The sequence below is a fragment of the Psammomys obesus genome, unplaced genomic scaffold (genome assembly GCF_907164565.1).
Source record: "Psammomys obesus unplaced genomic scaffold, mPsaObe1.curated_primary_1811, whole genome shotgun sequence".
Classification (NCBI taxonomy): domain Eukaryota; kingdom Metazoa; phylum Chordata; class Mammalia; order Rodentia; family Muridae; genus Psammomys; species Psammomys obesus.
The window spans coordinates 16,741,179-16,764,337 of NW_026596051.1; the positions used below are offsets into that span (position 1 = coordinate 16,741,179).

A 23,159-nucleotide genomic window follows, 5' to 3' on the forward strand; every position below is an offset into this window, starting at 1 on the left:
GCGGGGCCTGGTGAGCGGGCGCTTGCTGCTCTTCGGGACCTGTAGCAGAGCTCTGCCTACGCCGGAAAGGGTGGGTGGAACAGGCTGCCGCATCCGGCGCTCCGTGTGACAGCGGCGGCGGGACCCCGGTGCCGAGTCTCCCGAGGCGGCTGTAGCTGCGAGTGCGGTGCGCCGACGGTCGTGGTCGGTCAGGTTCTCGGCCCGCGGGGTCGGATCGGTCGCCGCTGCAGTGGTCGAGGGGCTGTCGCTTGCAGAGAGCGAGTATCCTGTGCGGCCAGCTTGCGGAGGCCAGTTTGAGTATAATTTAGTGACACTTCCTCTGAACCGGCGACGGCGTCTCCCTCACAGCTGACTGTAGATCGCCGGGGTTACTCTCCCTCTTCGAAACCTAAGCTAATGACCATCGAAGGTCTTGATGGGTCTTAAGGCCCTTGCCATAGTCCCCAGTACTTGGAGGTCCCCCAGGAAACTTTGTTGATAAAACCGAGACTGTGAAGTACTAGAGGTTAACCCGGCGTCTCCGCGGCCCTTGTTTCTAGATATGGATCAGAAACTTTCACAGTTGATAGAAGAGCTCACAACTTCAGGAGAATCCCAACTGAATGCCCAGAAAATGAAGGAACTGAAGAAAATTTGCAAGTATGTATTTAGGTTAAACGTACCATAATAACTGAGCACCCACACCGTGGAGATGGTGGGGTCCCTTTGAAGTCGAGCCCTCCGCCCGCTTGTACACCTCTGCCACCTCCTGCCTTCACCACCTGGAAAGGAATTACCTGGGCATGGTGGCGCTTGCCTGTTGGGAGGTGGAGGCAGGGGGATCATGAGGACCAGGCCAAGGTGGGCTACATAGTGAGAATTTGTTTCAGAAACTCCACAGAACCCCCGAAAGAGTTCTGGCGCTGTAATCCCAGGGCACATGGGTCCAGAATGTAGTGCAGACGCTGAGCTTGCTGCCTCTGACCATTCGTGGATGTTAGAAAGCAATCGCTATGTATCGTCTTTACTGTTGGAGTAAGGAGTTCATGACTGGGTGAGTGAGTGGTCCTGGCTTTTTTTTTTCCTGGCTCTAGGGATGAGTTCAAGAGCCTCAAGCGTGCTAGGCAAACCGCCTTTTAGCTACCTCTCCCTCTACTCTCTCTTTCATTTTTGTTCTGTATGAGACTCGTGTAGCCCAGGTTGACCTCTTACTGTGTAGCTAAGGCTGGCTGTGCATTTCTGATCTTCCTGCTTCCACTTACCAAGTTTAGGATCATAGGCATGCACCATCAGTGTGCTCCCGGTCTCTTAAGATACTTATTCTCACCCTTATTAATCCCTCCAAAGACAGCACCGTGATGGTCCCTGCCTTGCCGCTTGAGGCAGGTCATATTTAGTTAGGAAGCAAAATTCCTTCATTGCCTTGGTCATTAGTTATCTTTTTTTTTTACAAAAGGAGAGAATTTAAGTAGTTCTTTATGAAGTGGTAGAGTGTTTACATTTCCGTAAAAACTCTGGTCCAGACCTGGTTTAGCTGCACACCCGAGAAAAACCTGTAACTCAGATTTACAAAGGGTGCTATGGAGGGGAAGAGAAGCCGCCTAGAGGACTTTGAGAGCATCTAACTCCATTTCCTGTAGAGGAGGGCGGGGCTGTGCACTGGGGCCTGTCCTGTTGTCACTGGGGTTCAGAGGACACCTGTGGAAGGTTTTTGTGTTTCAGAACAGAGACGTGTGTGTGGTAGCAAATAAAGCAAGAAAATATATTAAGATTGAATACCCTTCCAAGGAAGGAAGCTGGCTAGAGCAGGGAAAAGGTTTAACATCCTAAATGTCTCTGTTACATAAAGGGTTGGGCTCTTCTGTATCTTATTGTGAGCTTTTCTTGCTCTGTGTATTGTATTTCTACATTATTACCTCGTGCATTCAACATCCGGGGTGGTTTGAATGAGGCTCACATTTTTGAGTACTTGGCCCCATGTAGTAGAATAGTTTGGGAAGGATTAGGGGGTGTGGCCTTGTTGAGGAGGTACGTCACTCTGGTTAGGCTTTGAAGTTTTGAAAGCCCACTCCATACCTAGTTAGCTTTCTGCGTCATGTTGTTTCAAGATGTGAGCTCTCAGCTACTGTTCCAGCACTGTGTCCACCTGTCTGCTGCCGTGCTTTCCGCCATGATGTTCATGGGCTCACCCTCTGAAACCACAAGCCCCAATAAACTCTCTTCTGTATGTTGCTCGAATTGTGGTGTCTTATCACAGCACTAGAAGAGTAAAGAAGACAATGCCTCATTAGCATCTTAAATCCCCTCTGGGGTGTACATTTTTAGTATTTTATTGAAACATACATTACTCCCAAGACACTCTGGTACTCCCAAGACACTCTGGTGCCAGTCAGTTTTGGTTGGTCCTAGCTGAGAGGACTCCCGTCTTCCTGTTTGCCCACTTTTTTTTTTTAAATTCTAATTAGGTAAGCTTTGTACAAGGCCTTTGGACCTCATATTCCACCTGAGATCTATATCTTTAACAGGTTCATATCTGAGTAGTGCTGTGGCTGGTACAGCTTGCAAGTACCCTGGATATCTACGTTACAGTGTAGTTGCAGAAGTAATCTGTGGATATAACAAGGCTTCTCACTTTAAGTTGAGGACCTCCAGTGATATGCTTGTTATTGGATTATATTTTAAACAATTGCAAAGGTTGGGACTGAAAACAATAGCTCATTTGGCTTTTGAGCATTCTCATCAACCCTGGCTATTCATAAGTTTATTTAGTAAGGGATCTGGGATCTCTTAATTATTATCGCTTAAGTCTGTGTTTTAGTTCTTTTTCTTTTGCTGTCATAAAAACACGATGACCAGAAGCAATTTGCAGGGGAAAGGCTTTATTTTATCTTCAAATTCTCAGGTCACATTCCCCACTGAGGGAAATCAGGGGAGGAACTAGAAAGAGGTAGAAACTGAAGCAAAAGCCATTTAGGAATGGTGCTTACTTGCTTACTCCCCATGGCTTCCTAAGCCTGCTTTCTTAAACAGCTCAGGACTACCTGCCCAGTGGTGGGAACCCTCAGTGGGCTAGGCCCTCCCACATCAATATCAAGAACATAAGTGAAGCGGGTGCCATGGTGCACACCCGTAATCCCAGCACTCAGGGAGGCAGAGCCAGGTGTACCGATGAGTTCTAGGCCAGCCTGGTCCTGGTCTACAAAGTGAGTCCAGGACAGCCAAGACTACACAGAGAAACCCTGTCTTAAAAAATGGAAGGAAGGAAGGAAGGAAGGAAGGAAGGAAGGAAGGAAGGAAGGAAGGAAGGAAGGAAGGGCGAACCTCCAAGACTTGCCTACAAGCAGTTGGATGGAGATACTGTCTTATCCAAGTTTGTTTGTTTTTTTTTTCCAGATAACTCTAGGTTGTGTCAAGTGACCAGAAAACAAGCAAACAAACCTAACAATCAGGACAGGAAGAGAACAAACCAGTATTGGAAATAAAATTACCATTTCCCAACCATGTTAGTTTTCTGAGATGTTTATTGTGAGAGGAGGTGTGTCGCCCAGGCAGGCTTTGAGGCTCCAAAAGCCTCCTGCCATCCGCAGTGCTCTCTCTGCCTCTTGTTTGAGCTTTAAGATGTGAGCTCCCAGCTAACACTCCACCATTGTGGACTCTAAACCCTAACTCTAACTCTGAAACTCTAAGCCCAAAATAAACTCTTTGTTCTTGAAGTTGCCTTTGTCATAGTGTCTCACCACATCAACAGAAAAGTAAATAAAACATGGAACAAGTTCTCTAGTCTTGTCATAGTTAACAGGTTTCTTAAGTTTTCATCCCTGCAAGGAGGCTTTCTATCACCAATCTACATCTGTAGGTCCCTGCTGGGGTGTCAGGACCCCAATTATGAGATTGAATCCCCATCTTTCCTATGTTTCTTACTCTCAGCTAGAGTTGGAGCCAGCTCGTGTTGTCTCCTTGGGGACCTTGTCCTGCATTAACTGCCTTGGAATGGAATTCAGGTCCCTACTACAAGCACATTTCTTTCTACCTCAGTGGGAAAAGGCTTCTCCTGAGAGCTTCTAAAAAGTCCCAGGCAGCTAGGTTAATCAGAGGTTTGCCTGCATGGGTAGCTCTGGGTTTTTTCAGGTTGTTGTCCGGGATAAAAGTGGAAAGGCAGTTTTTCTCTTTGACTTTGGACCTCATGTATAAGGGAGTATAAAATATCTGGGAAGCTAAATGAGTAGCTGTAGAGATAGATTGTCTACTGTAAGTGAACAAGGAGGACAAAGGCAAAGGGGGGGTTAGAATGTGGGGAGCACAGGGAAGCAATATAGAAGTCCAGAGCAGCTAGTGAGAAGTTCTGTGAAGGATAAGACTGGAGAGAGAGGAGCGAGCTTTCACGGTGCAGGAAAGCGCCAGGAGGAGCAGCATTCACCACAGCTAAGGACAGATATGTTCCAGGCTGGAGCCACTGCACCATTGCCACTGCCCAGAGCCAACTAGACAGATGCTTGCATAACTGAGTCTCTGAGCATCCAGCCAACACCCTCTCTACTCTGTGTCTGCCATCACCTAAGCCTCAGGTCAAGTGAGAAGACGAGACAGAAAAGTGATTGCTAAGTTATGTGTGGGCATGGCTTAGTGGGCTCCTTTAAAGTTGTATGTCCTTACTAGGGAGCTGCCGCAGGATGTGATGGTGTGTGACTTTTTTTTTTTTTTTTTTTTTGATTCAGCCTTGATGAGTGTAGCCTTGGCTAGGTTGAAACTCATTGTGTACACCAGGCTGGCCCCAGACTCACTGAGTGTAGAGAGTAAAGGTATGTGCCACCACACCAAGCCCTGATGTGTGACTTCTACAGCATGCCTTGATTCCTGAAGGGCTAACTTCTGACCTCTGCCAGATTACCCTGTGATGGGGGTCTTCAAGCAGCTGCCATGCGAGTGGCTCAGTGCGTAAAGGCCCTTACCTTCCAAGCTTGACAGCCAGAGTTAAATGAGAGAGCTCGCTCCTGAAAGCTGCCTTCCGACTTCCACACGCATGCCATGGCATGTGTGTGCCTGCACTCACACACACACACTAATAGTACATCTTTTTTAAAGAGAAAGAGGGAAGGAAGGATATACTTCTAAGGGAGCTTATTTACGTAGCGCGAGCTTTCTGTGTGTGCTCTCTTATATATACTTCTAGATCTAATTTCATGTACTACATGACTCATTAACATATTAACTTTCCACCCAGGGTTGTATATTTTAGTATTATAATGAATCGTTGGTTACTCTCAGACATTCTGGAGTGCCTCTATTCCTGGGACAGTAGCACCAGCATGCTTGCGTTGATCTTAGCTGGGGTTACAGTCTTCTTTGCCCACTCGTCTTTTTATATGCTAATCTTGTAAAGTTCTGTATGAGGCCTTCTGACCCTCACTCTGCCCTGTTCTGTCTTATTGCTATCCTGTGAAAGGTCTGTGCACACTGGATGCCAACTGTCAAAATAGCTGGCGACCATCCAGGGGTAGCTGTGTTTCAACAAAACTCATTGGCATTTGCTTTTTAAAAATTATTTTATGCGTATGGGTGTTTTGCCTGTGTGTATGTTTGTGCACCACGTTTATGACTGCTGCTCGGAGAGGCCTAACGAGTATGTCGGATCTTCTGGAATCAGAGGTAGGGATGGTTATGAGCTGCCATGTTGGTGCTAGTAATCAAACCTAGTCCTCTAGAAGAGCAGCGAAGGCTTTTGACCACGGAGCCTCTCTCCAGCTCCTCACACTCGAGTCTTAGTGCAATGTGTATATGTCAGAAAGCATTCTTTTGTGTGTTTCAACCATGAACTCATCTCTGCAGCGCTGGAGATCCAGCTGAGGACCTCACACATGCTAGTCGGGCACATTATCACTGTGCCACAGCAACAGCTGCTTTAGCCGTTTGAAAATGTAGAAAATGTGCTTGGCTCTTGGGCAGTACAGAAAAAGGCCAGGAGTGGGTCACATTTGATGCTTACTAGGTGGTATGTCCCCTTAGCTGTAGGAGGGAAGAATGAAAACTGGATGCTAAGCACAGTCCCTGCCGCTTGTAATGTAGTGCCCTCACACACAAAGTGAGCGAGCATTTGGTTAGGCTGGCTTGTGTTCCCAGGTCTTCAGAGGAGCAGCTGAGGCACGCCCACCGCCTGCTGATGACACAGCTGACTCAGGACCATGCTGAGATCCGCCTCTCGGCCTTCCAGATCGTGGATGAGCTGTTCACCAGGTCTCATCAGTTCAGAGTGCTGCTTGTTTCTGACTTCCAGGAGTTCCTAGAGCTCACACTGGGCACAGATAATGACTGTCCCCTGCCACCCCCACGGGAGGCAGCCCAGAAGCTGAGGCAGGAAGCCATGCAGGCTGTGGAAGGCTGGAATGAGAAGTTTGGGGAGGCTTATAAGAAGCTAGCCTTGGGCTACCACTTCCTAAAACACACCAAAAAGGTAAGTGGGTCTTGGACACTGCAGTCTGCTTCCCTAGGATGAGTGAGGCAGGCTAGCCAAGGACTGAGAGGGCTCTCTTCATTGAGTGTTTGGCAGATTGCACAGGCTGGATAGGCAGAGCAGCTGGCTCAGCATGCAGTAGAATGGACATTGCTCTCTCCAGGTCAGAAAGGCCTTGAGGAAGAAAGCTGCACCTGGCACCTGCCTGAGGGTGTAGCTGAGCCTGTGGAATCATAGTCCTAGATGCCCTCTGCTTTACGATGGCCTCCCCTTCCTGGGTCATACCCTGTTCTTGCCAGTAAGCCCTGCTTAGTTCTTGCCGTGGGCTCTGACTAGTACTGTGCTGAGTGAGATACCAGGTGCTATTCTGTCTTCCAGCCCTCTGCCGCTGCCCAGATTCTGCCATGTCCCTGTCAGCAGCATAAGCAAATGGCTGGGCCTTCCTGCATGGCTGTGGTCCCTGTGTGGTCTCCTACTCTCTGGAGTTTGTGTGCTGTTTAGTCTCTGGGTCTAGCTGGCGATCCCAGCCTGCAGTGAGAGGAGCATGCCACTTCTGAACGGTGTTGTACTGGGCACTGATGTCTTCCCTCTTCTAGCTAGGGGAAGATGTGGCGAGATGAGGCAGCCTTGTTTGAAGTGCTGTAGACTAGTGATCCCTGAGATCCTGGCCTTGTGCTGATGGCAATGTGTCTTTTTTTACTTTGACTTTGTGTTTGCTGTAGGCAATGCTAAACTTCCTTCTTAATTTCTTAGGTGGATTTTCGGGATATAAATGTTAGGACTGTGGCAGAAAGGAAACGAGAAGAAGAGAAGCAAAAGCACTTGGACAGAATCCACAGGGAAAGTGCTGAGCGGGCTAAGAGGGAAATGGAAGGTAAGTTTCTAGGCTGAGCCCTTGAAGCTGGCCCCTGTGGCCTTGTGCTGTTCTTCAGTCTAGTCTGAGACCCACACAGGCAGGCTTGCAGGGCAAGAATGGTTGAGGGTGGGGTTGAACCTTGACAGGTTTCTTGTAGCTCTTGTGTCTCCTGGTGACTTAGTGATTTGGCTTAAGACTCCCTGAGCAGAGAGGCTGGAGGTCGGTGTGAATTAAGGAAGGTCTGTACTTGGGCTCTAGCTGGAGGCCATCTTGCCATTCTTCTTGTGTCCGACATCTGTTCTTGCTAGTTCCCTTCCTGGGAGCCAGTCTTTGGGAGATGGGTCAGCTGCTCTGTTTTCAGATACAAGCCTTGTTTTGCTTCTGTGTCCAGAGCCTCCTTATACACTTGCCCTGGTTGTCAGCCTTGAAAGCCCAGCCCTTTGGGAAGGCTTCAAGCAGGCAGCTGTGCTGTGGATGGCTTAAAGGGCTCCAGGAAGGTCCACCCTGTAAAGAGTGTGGTGATGATGGCGTGTCCTGCCCTGGCAGGGAGGGTGGCCTCTTTGGGACCAACATCCTGAATGGAAGGTTGGCCTTTGGTAGTGGTCACATAGGCTCCTGTGAGCTGCCGCACAACCATCTTCAGAGATACACTTCAAAGACTGAGAGCTGTTGTGCTAAATAGTTTATTAAATAGTTGAAAGTGTTGTAATTCATGTGCCAGGGCATGAGGCATCATGAGCCTGGGGAGCAGTGTTGGCTCTTTGGCTCAAGATGACGGAGTAAGCAGCTATCTCAATGTCTGCAGAAATGTCTGATGAGATTGGATGCTGCCTGACAGAAGTGGAGAACTGCTTTAGGCTGCTGGTGCCCTTGGATTTTGGCCCAAACCCAGAGGATAAATTCTTTGGTGAGGTATCTGGCACCATAGAGGGTCATGCTCCTTGCACCTTGAGCCTGGACCTGGCAACTCCTCATGAGTCTGGTCTCCCTGGACCCCAAGATGAAGAGCAGCCATGCTGCAGCAAGGACTTGGATACCTCTGCATACCATCTTGGACCTGCTGTTGGTCTGAAGGCGCTAGCCCAAACAGCCACGCAAGACCCCTCCAGGGATGAGGATGAACACAGCGACCCAGAGGAGTTCCTGCGGAGCCATGGGCTGGGTTCCCACAAGTACACACTGGACGTGGAATTCCAATCAGGTAACTGGCTGCTGGTGCTGCGCAGTGCCTCCGTGTGCTGAACTAGCCAGGTTCGTAGCTCCTTTACTGGTACCGGGTTATCTACCGGGTTATTACATGGTAGAAACTAGACTTGGGAACAGCAGCTCCTTGGGGCTATGTGGGGTAGAGGGTTGGTGGTTAGTCTTTCCTGTGTAACTCTGTTCTGGGCTTCTGCCATCATGCCAAATGTCCATCAATGTGAACCAGCTACATGGGATTCTCTGCCATTATAGTCCTCTCCTAATGAGGCAATGAGCAGGGTACAGAGTCCCTGCAGGCTGTATGGGCATTCACCTGAAGGTCTACCAGGAGCACCTTCCTAGAAGGAAAACGTGATAAAAACTTGATTTTTTTTTTTTTTTTTTTTGCTGTGTTTACAATGACAGGGATATGATAGTATTGTGCTTGGCCCTGGTATTCCAGTCTTGGGGTACTGAGGTACTTTCTTGTTCATCCACCTACCTTTGTTGGACCAGGTAGCCTCACAGGTGCCTGTGTGTTATGTGGGACATGGTTGGAAGGGATTGGGGCTCTTCAGGATCTACAGCTTCAAGTTAATATCTCTGAGGCCTGCACCTTGCCTTGTAAGCATGCAGGTGCTAGTTGAGGGTCTTTCTAGAGGTCCTGCCTAGCTGGGGCTGTGAAGGAAATGAAGGGGCTGTCAAGGAAAAGCAGAATGGCGGGGGTCACTGAGACCCTGGGACCAAGAGGTGGGGACAGGAGAAGATGACTCTGAGCAGTCTAGCCCTCTGGGTGGGAAGCCATGTTTTCATGGATCCAGAATGGTTGACACTGTCCCAGATTTTTTCAAGACTGTGTTTTTCTCCCAGGGTTGACCAGTGTCTGGGACCAGCTGAGTCATATTTGCAGTGGGTTTAATGGTCTCCACTACATAGCCAGCCTCAGCATTCCTCTGTGACTTATTTTGCCTTGTTTTAGATGGTCTGAAGGTACAGGAGAATGAAGACAACCTTGCTGTCTTCCAAGCTGCCCGAGACTTGCTCAAACTCATCCAGAACAAGTTTCTACCAACTGTGTGCTCCTGGGTCCAGGTGAGACAGGGTATCTGGCCTTCAGCAGTGAACTTGGACTGAAAGCCCAGGCAAAGCAAGGATGTGGAAAGCAAGAACACTGACCTGGGTGGGAATGAGCATTCTCTCTCCCCCTAGCACTTTGTCCCTTCCTACAAGAAAGGGCTGGGCATGGGGCTCTCTGGGGACTGTCTGAGACCTTTGTGAGTCATCCTTTGTTTTACAGCGGTTTACCCGTGCAGGCACCTACACTGGAGACTTAAAAAAGGCCATTGACCTGAAAACAGAATTGGAACTTGCTCTAAAGAAGTATGAGGAACTGAACGTTGAGTCTGACAGAGGACAAAGGAGCAGGGTGAGTTCACAGAGCTGAGGCTGAAAGGTCCCAGGAATCTTCACTAAGCCATTTGAACAGACTCATTTCCAGAGTCAGGAAATTCTGGCTTTTACTTACTAAGCTGTTGTGGTGGAAGTTGCAGATCAGCCTCCCCTAAGAGAGGACCCATCTGCTCTTCTTGGCTTTTGGTTCTGGCCTGTCCCTCAGCAAACCTTCCTGTGAGGTCACTCATGCCATGGTGGCTACATTCCTGCTCTTGGGGTTTGTTCATCCTCTGTTATAGCCAAGGATACTTACATGTGTCAAGGGCACTTCAGAGACTCCAAAGAATCAGGCCCTGCCCTAACTTAGTATTAAGTAGGTGGGAACTTCCGTGGAGTGCTAGCAAAGAGGGAACCCTTTCTGGGCATGTCAGACAGAATGAAACCTACAGAATGGTCTGGTGCAGTCAGAGGTGAGCATGGCACTGTGCCCTTGGGACGAAGACCTGAAGACCACCTGTCTGTTAAAAGCTTGTTGGTGAGCAAAAACAAGGTATTTCTGGGATTCAGAAAGCTGAACAAGTTACTGCATCTCCCTGAGTGAGGATCTGGTTTTGAGATAGAGCAGGGATGCCTGGGTCCCTTGGATGGGGCTGAAGAGATGGGAGTCCCAGGCAGGGTAGAGAGAGGTGGGGGTGTGTGTTCTGGCTGTCTGGTAGTGGGCAAGGATGCAGTCCTTAGTGCCCTAGGAGCCACAGAGGTCATCTATGCCAGGTTCACTGGAGCTGGCGGGAGGCAGAGCATATTGCTATGGCTGGAGGAGGCGATGCTCTTGGAGTAAGAATGGAGCTCCTGTGCCTGGGGCTGCATGGACCTGGGTTTCTGCATTGGTGACCACAGAGCTGAGGGAGATGGCTGTACTTAGGGGATATGGGCCTTGAGAGTTTGATAGAAAGACACACTACTGTCACAGTCCATTCTCTGTCATCCATTTCTCTTCACAGTTCCCAACTGAGGTCATCCTATGTTTCTCTCAGCTGGTTTTAATTCAGGTTTTTGCATTTGTGTGTGTGTGTGTGTGTGTGTGTGTGTGTGTGTGTGTGTGTGTGTATGTGTGTGTGTGTCAGAACTTGCGGGAGTCGGTTCTCTCCTTGCGCCATGTAGGTCCAGAGACAAGACTCAAGTCATTGGCAAGTGCCATTTCTTGCTGAGATATCTATCTCATTGGCTTCTCTCTGCTGGTTTCCAAACAGAGACAGCAGGCACCAAAGCTGCCATTTTCCCATGGAATCCTGTCTTGAACCCAAATCCCAAACCTGGACCCTGAGCCTTGTCCCTGAACCTAGCCTTAGAGTAGTAGTTTTCAACGTGTGGGTCATGACCATTCTGGGAGTCAAACGACCCCTTCACAGAGGCCACATGTCAGATATCCTGCATACCAGATATTTACACTGTGATTCATAACAGTTGCAAAATTAGTCATGAAGTAACAATGAAATAATGTTATGATTGGGGGTCACCACAACATGAGGAATTAGGAAGGTTGAGAAGCATTTTCGTAAAAGTTAGTGGGACAGCTGACCTGGGCAGTCTGACTTGTAAATTTTATGTTTTGGAAAGTAGCTTTGAGGTGGAAACACAGGACTTTACTGAGAAAAAGGTCAAATTTGAAGCCATCCACTGCTCCAGCCTAAAACCAAGAGCATCCCCCGTCTAGCACTAGAGACTCTGCTGTTGAGCACTCTGTAGCAGCTGGTAGGTACATTGAATGTGCAGTACAGGAAGTGCTGGAGCTGGAGGACGCAGGAGGGAGCTCCAGACTCCTGGCAGCTCCTTGACGGCCCCAGCTTTGCAGAGGCTATGTGTGATGTGGGCCAGCAGAGGGCAGCCTTGCTTCTTCAGTCAGCAAACCCTTGCGTTCATGGCCCTCGCAGGACTAAGGTGCTACCGTTGACGCTGTCTAGCAGTGTTTGGTATGTGTCATTAACATGTTATGAGAGTTGTGTCTTGTTGTGTCACTCATCTAAGTCAGCTCTGAATTTTGAGCAAGGTATGTTTATAGTGGGGAACACTTCTCTAGCCCTGAGGAAAGTGACAGCTCTGGCCCACACTGCAGCAGTCAGAAAGAGTTGTAATTTTTTGTTCTTGTTTCTGAAACAGGATTTATCAGTGTAGCCCTGGTTGGACTTACTTTGTAGACTAGGCTAGCCTTGTACTCACAAAGATTCTGCCTACCGAGTTCTGGGATTAAAGGCACGTGCCACTGTGCCTGGCTAGAAAGGTGTACCCCCAATCCATCTCTGGAAAACTCTGCCAATCCAGTTTCTACATTCTGTGGATATCACCTTGCTGATGGGCCTTGGAAGTGTGAGGACATCCTTGGAAAGAAGTGCCCCAGGAAGTGGCCACAGAGCTTTGAATGCTCGTTGGCAGCACAGACGGACGTTTCCAGGCCTAGGTATTACCAGCCTGCACTTCCTAACTGGGATCGACAGCAGTGGGGCTGGCAGGACTCCAAACCCCGAGTGTCTTAGTGCCTGGCTGTTCTTTTTCTGCGGCTTTGTAAGGTACGTAAAGCTGGATGTTGTTGGATGCTGTTCCCATAACCTCATGTCTTATCTCTGTGTTCTGACTGCTGAGTGGCTAGCTGCTGACAGAGACTGGGAGTCGTCTTCTGGCCTACAGGCCACTTGTGAGGCCTTTGGGTGGTGGTGAGGACATGCAACCCCCTGGGTCAGAGCTCTGCATTTAGTTTAGCTAGCTCCAGGTACAGCAACTTGCCTTTCCAGAAGCTAGGTAAGAAGCTCCATTTCCCATCTGTTGTGGCTTGTACCCATGGCTCTGTTACCTGTATGGTAATAACCATGCACGCAGGCAGCTGAGTGGAAGCTGGGCCCGATGGTAAAAGAATTAAGTTGAAAGGCTAAGGCAAGAGGCTCATTACTTCAAGACTGGCCTGGGTTAGAGTGATTTCAGTGGCTGCCTAGGTAACTTAGTGAGTCCTTGTTTCAAAATACAAAGAGGCTTGGGGATTTAGCTTAGTGGTAGAGCCTAGCATGTTTTGTTTTGTTTTTTAAGATTCATTTATTATGTACACAGTGTTCACCTGCATGTGTGCCTGCATGCAGAAGAGGACAGCAGATCCCATTATAGATGGTTGTGAGCCACCATGTGGGTGCTGGGAATTGAACTCAGGACCTCTGGAAGAGCAGACAGTGCTCTTAACCTCTCTGAGCCATCTCTCCGGACCATTTTTTGAGACAGGATTTCTCTGTGTAGCCTTGGCTGTCCTGGAACTCACTCTGTAGACCCAAACTCACAGAGGTCTGCCTGCCTCTGTCTCCTGAGTGCTGAGATCAAAGGCTTGCACCACCACCACCAATGCAGACTAGCAGCTTTGAGGCAGGAAGTTCAGTCCCTAGTATTACACCAAAAAAGACTTAAGTGGCTTGCCCTGACTCCTGATAGCTGTTCTACACCAGCTGCAGTCCTAGCTTCCTGTTGTGGATCTGCCTTTACCATAAGGCAGCATTGGGCTCATAGTAGGGAGTCATTGGTCATAGCATAGCTATTTCAGTACTTTGCCTGCCAGGACTGAGGGCAGTTTCACAGCCCGTTTTCTAACTCTGATGGGACACAGACACAGGAGTCTGAGACCCAGTACTGTAACACTGTGAGCACAGTCTTTCTGTGGTACACAGTGGGCAGTCTTGGGTTGATGTGATGCCCAGGGCCTGCACTGTTTCCACTATCTGTTGTTGCACCCAGTGGCTACTAGTATGATCTTCCCCAGATTAGTACATGTGGCCTTGTGCATCTCAGCAGGTACACAGTAGCCCTTACAGCTGAAGCGTGTGCCTGCAAGACCTGCTGTGGGCAGGCCCTTTTAGGGTGTTATGGGGGTTGGGTGTCCTCTGGCTCCTCTGGTTACACAGATCGGCACACTAGCCCAGGCTATCCTGTAGGTATGCAGGGCTGCCCAGGCCCCATGATGCCCTACCTTCAGTGGGAAGGCAGTTCTTGCTTCGTTCTGCTGTCAGTTGAATGGACACTTCCTAGACCTGTCTCTTCAAACTGATTTTAACAAAAGGCACTGCTCCGAAGTCCTTGGAGATTTTGCTTGCTGCAGCTGGAGAGCGAGTGAGTCGCTGCCTGTAGATGAAGTGATTGGCGGCTCCCGGACTATGAGTGGCAGCGCCCAGGCTCAGGTGAGCAGTGCTTCCCAGAATAGATACAGGGACTGCCTATCTGCACATCGCCCTCCCTTCCTGCAGCTGGTGGGCAGCTCCTTGCAAGGCTGCTGCGCCTCAGTGTCTTGTGGGAGAGGGGCAGGAAGAGGGCTAATGAATGTCTATGTTAATTAGAGCTGTTTTAATTAGAAATCATGATGAGGTGTTCACTAATTTCCAAATAAAATTTACGGACGGTTTAAATCATTTCTTAGTGTTTCCCCATTTAGCACGGGATTGGCATCGTTAACTCCTCATGTAGAACAGGCTGAGCAAGGAACACTAATTCAATAATGCATGATTTAAACATTTTAGAACTTCTAACAAATGTGTGAGCTTGAAGCAAATACAGTGCTCCAGTCATAAACAGCAGCTCAGACCTTGGGCAGGTGCAGGCTGTCTTTGGAAGGCTGCATAGATTCGGGCGGTGTTGGTTGACCCCTTCCCCTCAGGCATCTGTGGAATCCAGCCCTAGTTCCATTGGAACATTGCTATTGGTTTCTGTGCAGTATTGCTTTCCTTTCGACATAGATGGTCTGTCTTAGAAAATACCTAAACCAGTTTAAACATGTCTAAGCATTCGCCTCAGTTTGGAGGCAGGCTGGGGATAAATCTTGACCCAATCAATGTGGAGGGCTATTTCGTAGAGTTAGTTTCCACCTGCTCTGTTACAGAAGAGCTGTAATAATCCATGGCAACCTCATTATTTAAACTGATAAAAATCCTTTGAAAACTTTTAAATTGCCTGCCTTTTCATTATGTAGCTCTGATCATGGTTAGTTTGTATTGTGTAATTAACAAAATACGAATTCCCACCAAGTAGTGTTCAGAGCGGTGATTTCAGACATCAGTATGTCTAACTTGTCAGCAGCTGTTCTTTCCTTCCTGGACTGTTGGTCTACTTGTTCATGTGAGTTATAAATCCATCTTTGCGCAAGCTATTCTCATGGGCCGTGTGGCAGCCATCCTGTTGGAACCATGGGTTCATCTTTGCCCTCTCACAGCAATGGAAATCAATCTGTTTGGTACATGCTATACAGCTTTGCTTGTTTTCTGTGTTGGGTGCTAGCCAGCCTGCCTTTCAGATCAGTCTCATTACGAGGCCTATGGGTGCTATGTTGGGAGCTCACCCAGTCCCAGCTCCTCTCCTGCTGAATGGTAAGAAAGCTTCCTAGGCTGTGCAGGATTTGCTTCTTGTAGGTGAAAAGGACAAAGGCAGAAAACTCAGGGAATGAAATGTTGAACCGTCAGGCACACCGGGGAAAGCAGGGAAACTAAATCAGCCTGTGGGACCTTGTGCAGCAGCAGGGCCCGTAAACAGCCTTCTCAGTGCCGTGCTCCCTCCATCATGCTGAAGGCCAGGCACGCACCCAACAGAGTGGGGAGGGGTTTGAGCATAAGTCTCCGGAGGTCAGCTCACAAGGAGGGAGAGAACCGCTCAGCAGCCTCTGCCCCAGCCTACACTCTCTCAGGCCTGCTGCATGAATCTGGTCTCCGTTTCCCCTGGCTCCAGTGTCTGGCCCAGTCATTTTTCTTTCCAGAATGAGCTGGCTCTCAACACGTTCTCATATGTTATCTCTTTAGTGCCAAGAGGATCCCTATCAGATTATTTCCTCCATTTTACAGACAAGAAAGCAGTCCTGAGGAACCTGTTTGAGTCCCAGCCCCTTCTAAAGTCCCTGGTGTCCAGTGGAAAGGCAGCCTCATATGGCACCTTTGGGACAGGCCACACAGCATAGGGTGGCCTCATGTTCCCAGAGGCTGGCCACCTGCTCTCACCCGAGATGGCAGCCAAGGCACTGTTTCAATCCTGGAAAGAGACTGTTATTTGTGGGCCCAGGCAGGTGAGGACGCACTTGTCCCCTGCGTGGTTGGCTTTCTCTGCACACTCCTAGGAAGAATGATTAGTGATTTCACACTTCATTGGATGTTAATGTGTGGAGTTCACATAACCTCATTCATGATAACTCTCCCTGCCTCTGCACCACTCACACAGCCTTGTCATTGGGAGCATGTATATATGGGTTCCCCAAACTGGCTGCTTTGAGTATACCCATTAGGAGCACTAGAAAGCCAGAGCACCTGGCCTGTGTCTACCAAGGCTACCAGCCCTCAGTTTGATTTACAGCATGTGACTCCCTTACTGACCTGGCTTAGCTTCTTGTTTGGATACAGCCGAGCTTTCTAGCCTTAGCCTTGCTCTGGAAATGGACTTCTAGGCACATGTGACCAAGGTTTCTTGCCTCATACTTTGTAGAGCAGGCTAGACTCAGCTCTTGGGTCCCAGTTCTAGGAAGCTCCCTGGCACTGGGGTTATTGGTCATGCTGGATTCTCAAGGGCAGGTTTTTGTGGACTGTTCTGCACTGATTTGGATCAAGGGAAAGAGGAGGAGGAGAATGCTTGCCCCTTTGTGTCCTGCCGTGCTGCTGTGAGATCTTTTTTGGTGAATCTGGTCTTTATAGAGACAGCCATTCCAGAAAATGAAGTTTTTGCTCTGGCGTAATTTTGAGTCTTGAGTGTATGCTGTGGAGCCCTGCTGGAATCTGGGCAGGTTTGACTCAGTGCTGGCCCTTCTGTCCACCAGGTGCCTCTTATGTGTTATCACGTGGTCAGCACCACAACGCCCTCTGTCCTCTGAAGGTGCGTCCCCGGCAGCCAAGATGCACATGAGATATTGGCCTGGCCGGGCAATTTGCACGGCCTTCCAGGGAGGGCATTAGCATATAAATAGCAGATGCAATGACGGCCATCACAGCTGAGCACGTTTAATTTTTAGTTTATAAGATAGAATGGGTTTTTAAATGCATAGCCATCAAGCCGCTGAAAGACAAATGCAGTTTGGAACTCACTTGTCTGACGAGGCCTTACATCATTTTTTTTTTTAAAAGGGAAATAGACACACATAAAACTGAACAAAAGTGATTTCTTGGGTGAAAAGTAATTGAGATTGCGCACCAAGTTAATTAGATCGTACAAAATTTATTTAATGGTCCCAGCTGTATCTCTAGGCTGTGGGCTTGGCGGCCATGGGTTTTCTGTATGTCGAGATGCTCTTCCCATTCCTTTGCAAATAATTAGCACTCACTTCTGTAAACTGATTGCGTTGTATATTTTAGCCGTTTTATTGCTTGTTTAATTATGATCATGACGACTCATTTTTCTAAATCCTTTTAACTGTGGATGAGAATCAATTTGTATAAAACCAGCAGTACCCCTACCACAGCAACAGTGGTGGGTAAAAGCTTGTCTCTCCTGTGGGCGGGTGGGTGGGCTCTCTGTAGGGATGTGTAGCTCACACTTGGGGCCATCTTAGGAGACGTCTTCTGATTGGTTCAGAGGGTTTCCAGACCACCTACCCTAGCTTTCAAAGGCACCCCAGGATTTCAGCTGTCAGAAAAGGTCTGAGGGAGATATCCAGCCTTTGCTGGTGTGTGGCCCCATGTGCAGATCTCATTAAGGGTTGTTCCTCCCCCTAGGTTTCACTCGGTTTGTTCCGTGTTGTTTGACCACAGTAGAAAACTTGGCCCTCATGTGGGACAAATGTAAACTGTTCTTGAGAACATTTCAGAAGCCTGGCCTGATTTTGAAGACATTACCAGTCCTGACGCCTTTTTCCCAGGTGTGATCTCCTTCCCAGCTACTTTATGTGAGCCCCTCTGGATGCTGGCCTCCTCCTAACCTCTCCTGTGACCTTAAAGGCAGATTACCACCACGCTGCTCATGACCTCTTGATTAGATTCTAAAATCGGTGAGTGGAGGCTGGCCAACTGAGAGGTTCAAGACCCATGAAGGCCTTCTCCCTTCTGGGCTGTGTTACCTTTTCAGGGAAATGCCCCTTGTGATCATACTATTTGCGATCAGACTCCTGAGCAGGTCACAAGAGTGTCCCCACAACTAGGGCTCAGAGCTTTTTCACATGAGAGTAATTTCCTGTCCCTCGGGTATGGCTCATCTGTCAGCTGTCCTTGGGAACTCAGCACCAAGGATTTGCAATATTGATATTTACCAAATGTGAATCAAAAGTTCACTTTAGCTTTGCTCAGGTATTAACAGTGACATCTCTAAATTCCAGATAGCTGCACAGTAAAGTATAGGAATGGCTGGCGGATCTCTCTGTGGCCCCAGAGAGAGGCTGGGTCTTTTTGGAGGCATGCACAGCCAGCCAGAAGAGGCTTTATCAGTGCTAATTTAAGAACAAGGAAGAACCCAGTGCTTCACATTTAATCTAAAATATAAACGGTTTTAGCTGGGGAGGAAGAAGATAAAATTCTAATAGTTACCTAAGCAGTTGAATATTTTTTTAGGAAATGAAATTTTGATAAAAAGTCCCCAGCAAAATTCAAGGGTGTGAGCAATAAGCATAATATTTTATGAAAATGACCCCCATATTTAAAACCTGGCACTATATGTTATGCATTGTAGCACCCAGCCCACATCTACCTTTTAGAAAATTAAAACACATAAATTCTGTTTAGTGTTTGATACGCACTGCACTAGCTGAGCCCGTAATGCCCTAAAACCTTGGGCTGCTTTCCACCTTTCATAAATTCCTGGGTAGATTCTATACAAAAATAATTTTCAGGTCCGTGGCTCATTGTTATTCAAACGTGATTGATCGTCGTCATTTGCTCAGCTCGGGAGTTAAGTGCCCCTGTCATTTCCAAAGAGTATAATTGGGACGTTTCACAGGTCAACGGTGGAGACAGGCTTCCCTTTTGATCAGTGTTAGACTGATAACAAAAATTACAGTTTCCGATGATTAATGTCTCCTGTGCTTCCCAGATGCACGACTGTGGACTGCACCAAAACAAAGTGCATTTGCATCTGATTATGCTCTCTCGGGCAGGAGTCTCCCAGGCTGGGGCATGGGGCCAGCAGGCATGGCCAGATGTGGCTGCTGATGGCTCCAGCAGCCCGATGGTGGAGCCAGCTCTACCTGGGTGGGCAGCACGCTGAGCTAGGGCATAAGTAGGGATGCCCTGTAGGTCCCTCCTCCGTGGTGACTAGCATTTGCCTGGCTTAGCTTCTGAGGCACAGTGGCCCCTGTCCTGAAAATAGAAGCTACTCCTTAGTGCCCTTTCTCTCTTCGGGACGTAGTCAGAACCACCAGGGGCATCTGTGAATTCAAAGTGTTGATGTTGGGAATGGCTTTAAAAATTAACGTTTAGGTTTTTCAGAGTTTTTCTTATAACCCTATGAGGCTCCCACTAGTTAGCATTCACTTGGCAGGGACCTTCCTTGTCTCTCAGCTCTGCCCTGGAGCTTTTATTTATTTATGTATTTATTTTTTGGCTTTTTGAATATTATCTCTAATATGAAGCTGTCCAGGAACTTGCTATGTACACCAATCTGGCCTCCTTGAACTCACAGAGATGCACCTGCCTCTGCCTCACAAGAACCCAGTCCACTCTCCGACATTGATGGATACACAGTACAGAGCTCCTGCTGGTCAGCTAGGGCTCTATGGAATGTTACTGTAATTCAATCTTCTCTTTATCTCAGCCCTTCACCTACCCCTTCATTTCATGCACAGACAAGCGCTGAGATTAAAGGTATGCAGCACTGTGCTTAGTCAGTTGCCCTGGAGCTTTGGAAGCTATAAGGGCATTGAAAGTTGGCAGGGCGGCAACAGGATTTTGCTGATCGGGGTATCAGCAAAATTCCAGGGGCATCACAATTCAAGGAGCCACCACAATCTGAGGGGTACCACTGCTCTAGGGGCATGGACCTCCTTTCCTTGGTGAGCTGAGCCTGGTCCCCTCATGTGAAACAGAGCTCAGGAAGGCTGGGTTGCTGACTTCTTAGGCTGGGCATGGAAGGCTTTGGAAGAGATCAGTGAGAAGTAGAGTGGGAGGAACCTCATCAGAGGATGTTTCTGCAGTGAGATTGGAGGAACGTGGGTCTGAGGCACAGCAAATGTTATGACCTGTGACCCTTACTTGGGTATGGCAGAGCTGTAGGTGGAATGGCGGCAGCATTAGTTCAGACTCTGCTGCCTGCTTCACGAGGATGAGCCAGCTGTGCAGGTGCTTGGTGATGCCCACTGCAACAGGCACAAGAGGGGGTGCTTAGGGAATGGCTCCAGGTTTGAGCTAAGCAAGGGCACTATGATTTAAGAATAAGAACAGTCTTAGAGGCATTGTAATTAAAGACTATCCACATCTGTAGCTGAAGTCCTGAAGTGGAGAGATGGTCTATAGGAAGCAGCACCCACACATAGCCCATGGGCAGCTGCTGTTGGGTAGATCTGGTGACTTTGTGTTTGGGAATGTTTCCACAGATGGAAGCACTGGAGGACAGCGAGGATGAAGATCAGGACTTTGTGGAGGTCCCAGAGAAAGAGGGTTATGAGCCTCGAATCCCTGACCACTTACGGGCTGAATATGGTGAGCTCTGGGCCCACGAGGGGTAGGATTGGGCATCAAGGAACTGGGAGACAGGTCCCCACTGTGGAGAATGCCTCAGGGTTGTGGCATCACCCCAGGGAACTCGGTGGCCAGCTTCCCTCCTACAACTGCTGCATCAATAATGTTTTATTTAAATTGTGGGGTGCTTCTTTTGTGCCCTGAGCGCCCCTGTGGCCAGCACATGCCAAGCATCTACCACACAGGGTCTTCTGGATCATTTAATGGTCTTGCTGTGGGGCAGGGATGCAGTCTTATGGGGATGCCTTTGCCCCCATGGGGCTGGCATCAGGGTGGAGGGGAGGCAGATATCATAATAAAAGCACCCTGCTTTGAGGTCACAGACATGGCTGCTGACTCGTCACTCACAGAACACCACTGTGACAGACAGACATGTCCCATCTAGGATTTTCCTCTCTTCCAAGAAAACTCTCAGAGGCACACACTGTACCCTTGGCTTGTGCCCTCCAGAGAAAACAAGTGTAGACTTAAAGGGGACCCAGGATCCAGGGCACAGCCTCAGGTGTGGCATCACTTATTCCAAGTGGAAGCAAATAAAAACAAGTCTCCTGGCTTCTGTGGGAAGTATGCAAGTGGGTTTGAACTGGCATCCGTGGGGTGGAATTTGAATTTGTTAACAGAATTCAGATGACACGACCCACTAGGGGTGCCATGCCAAGTTGGCCCAGGCAGAATCATCCCTCTCTACTCTCTAACCCTTTGCCTAGCAATATCTCTTGAGCAGGCTGGGCGCTTAGGGCCAGTGAGTGTGACTGTCAGGAAGAACCTCCTACACTCAGGGCTTATTGGTGACCCTTGCCTGAGCACAGTGGCCTGGTCTGGCCCACTCTGCACAAGTCCCAGTGCTGCAATGCTCCATGAAGAGCTCCCTGCCTCGGAGAGATGTCCTCTTATCTGCTAGCCTCAAATGCTGGTTTGGGGCCGCCTGTTGCTGAGTTGTGTATACTACTTCTCCAGGCCTCTGCCTCACAGTGCTCTCATGGGCTCTTCAGCATACACGCTCCATGACCTTCCAAACCTCCACCCACATGTTCTCCACGCATCCATCTCTACCTGAGATGGATTCTTACCATCTCCCAGCTTACCTTTCTACCTGGTGGGAGATACCTCATGGCCAAACCCTCACCCAAAGTGGTCATAGCTGAGCGCCACATCTAAGGCAACACCTGAGGCAACAGGAAATGTTTTAGGCATACCATGGGCTGACATGGCCGCCATCCTGTGCCCCTGTGGTCTTTGCCCCTGTGTCTTTCACCTTCAGCTGGATGAGCCCCTGGTCTGTCAAGATGCTGGTATGGCAGTGGCTATATCTGAGGCCACCAGTCTCGAACAGTGGGTAGTGAGGTCAGGTGAGGCAGGGACATTTATCATGGTCCAGGCGGTATCAGTAGAACCTACCTATCTATGTACCTTGGTCTTATCTGCCTTGATGTCCTTCTGCCCTCCTTGGAAGCCACATTTTCCTTCTTTATCAGACTCTGGCTTTTGGAGTCTTTAGGAAAGCCTGGGAGCCAGCACTGATTCAGGGCTCATAGTTGCACCAGAATATTTTAGCTTGGGCCTCTGTATGCTGTTGTGATGTTCCATATCCTTCCAGCAGATATGGTCAGTCTGACTTCACATAGGTTTTGAGTGGCTCCATGTCATTTGTAGCAGGGCCAGCAGTGACAAGCCAACACTGAGGATTGTCCTCAAAGAACAAAACATCATAGGCAAGGATAGCTTTGGCCTGTGGCTTGGGAATGGCTAATGACGGTCAATGAGAACAGCAGCCCATGTTCACAGAAGCTTACTCAGTGTCAGCTCTGGAAGATAGGCACACACAGTGAAGCCCTTTCTAGTCACCAGTGGACATTAGACAGGGATAGAGCAAATCCTTTAGTCCTGATCGGAAATGGTCCTCTGTTCTGCCTATACCTGGATGGCCTGTGACTGTTGGCCATCTGGGTCCAGCAAAGGAGGCCAAGTCATAGAAACACTTTGAAGTATCTCCCACCACCACTTGCTGGGACACTTGCTTGGATACAGCCACGAGCAACCTGCTGTGAGGCCACCTAGGGAGTCACAAGTGGCTCTGGTTTGGCAGTGACAGCCTCACATCATCTCATGGTCATCCAGGCCTGGCTCAGGCCCCACAACAGAGTTGTGCTGCCTGCTGGGTGTTCCTAATGTAGACTTATCCGTGATTCTCAACAGAATACTCCTCGTTCCACTACTGAGTATTGGGCTATTTGTTACACAGCAGCAATAACTACACTGTCCAAAGCTCCTGCATCCAGTGCCCAGCAGCCTGTGTGTAACTATCTTTTCTTCAGAGCCTTCCATGTACACAAAGCTGGTAAGGGGCTTCATCTCAGCCTAACAGAGCAGAGACCCTGGTGGCTTGCTTCATTGTCTGTAATTTTATATCTTACCTGGAAAGGGTCTAGACCTGTCTTAAACCTGGAAGGCAGTGATGGCTGATGTGTTCTGAGCCAGTTGTTGTTTTGTGCCTTCAAAATGGCATCAAGTGGAAAACAAGGCAGAACTGGGTAGGGTGTACAGGTAGACCTACAGCAGCCACACTAAGTACATACAATCTGACATTCAGTGCCACCATTCAGGGCCACAGGAACCAAGGAGGGGTTGTGGGCCCTTGAAGCCAGGGACA

The 23,159-nt window shown here is 48.8% G+C and overlaps 1 protein-coding gene across 4 annotated transcripts in view; it reads left to right on the forward strand.

The window, feature by feature from the left end:
* Window positions 1–23,159, forward strand: part of Uvssa (UV stimulated scaffold protein A) — a 38,884-nt gene continuing 15,725 nt past the window's right edge. The window contains exons 1-8 of one of the 4 annotated variants that reach the window (XM_055623870.1): window positions 1–70; window positions 540–639; window positions 6,097–6,427; window positions 7,181–7,301; window positions 8,089–8,484; window positions 9,445–9,557; window positions 9,763–9,891; window positions 20,365–20,470. In XM_055623870.1, the coding sequence (XP_055479845.1) occupies window positions 542–639; window positions 6,097–6,427; window positions 7,181–7,301; window positions 8,089–8,484; window positions 9,445–9,557; window positions 9,763–9,891; window positions 20,365–20,470 (1,294 nt within the window). In that variant the 5' untranslated portion in view covers window positions 1–70; window positions 540–541. The other 3 variants (XM_055623869.1, XM_055623872.1, XM_055623871.1) reach the window with 3 other exon arrangements.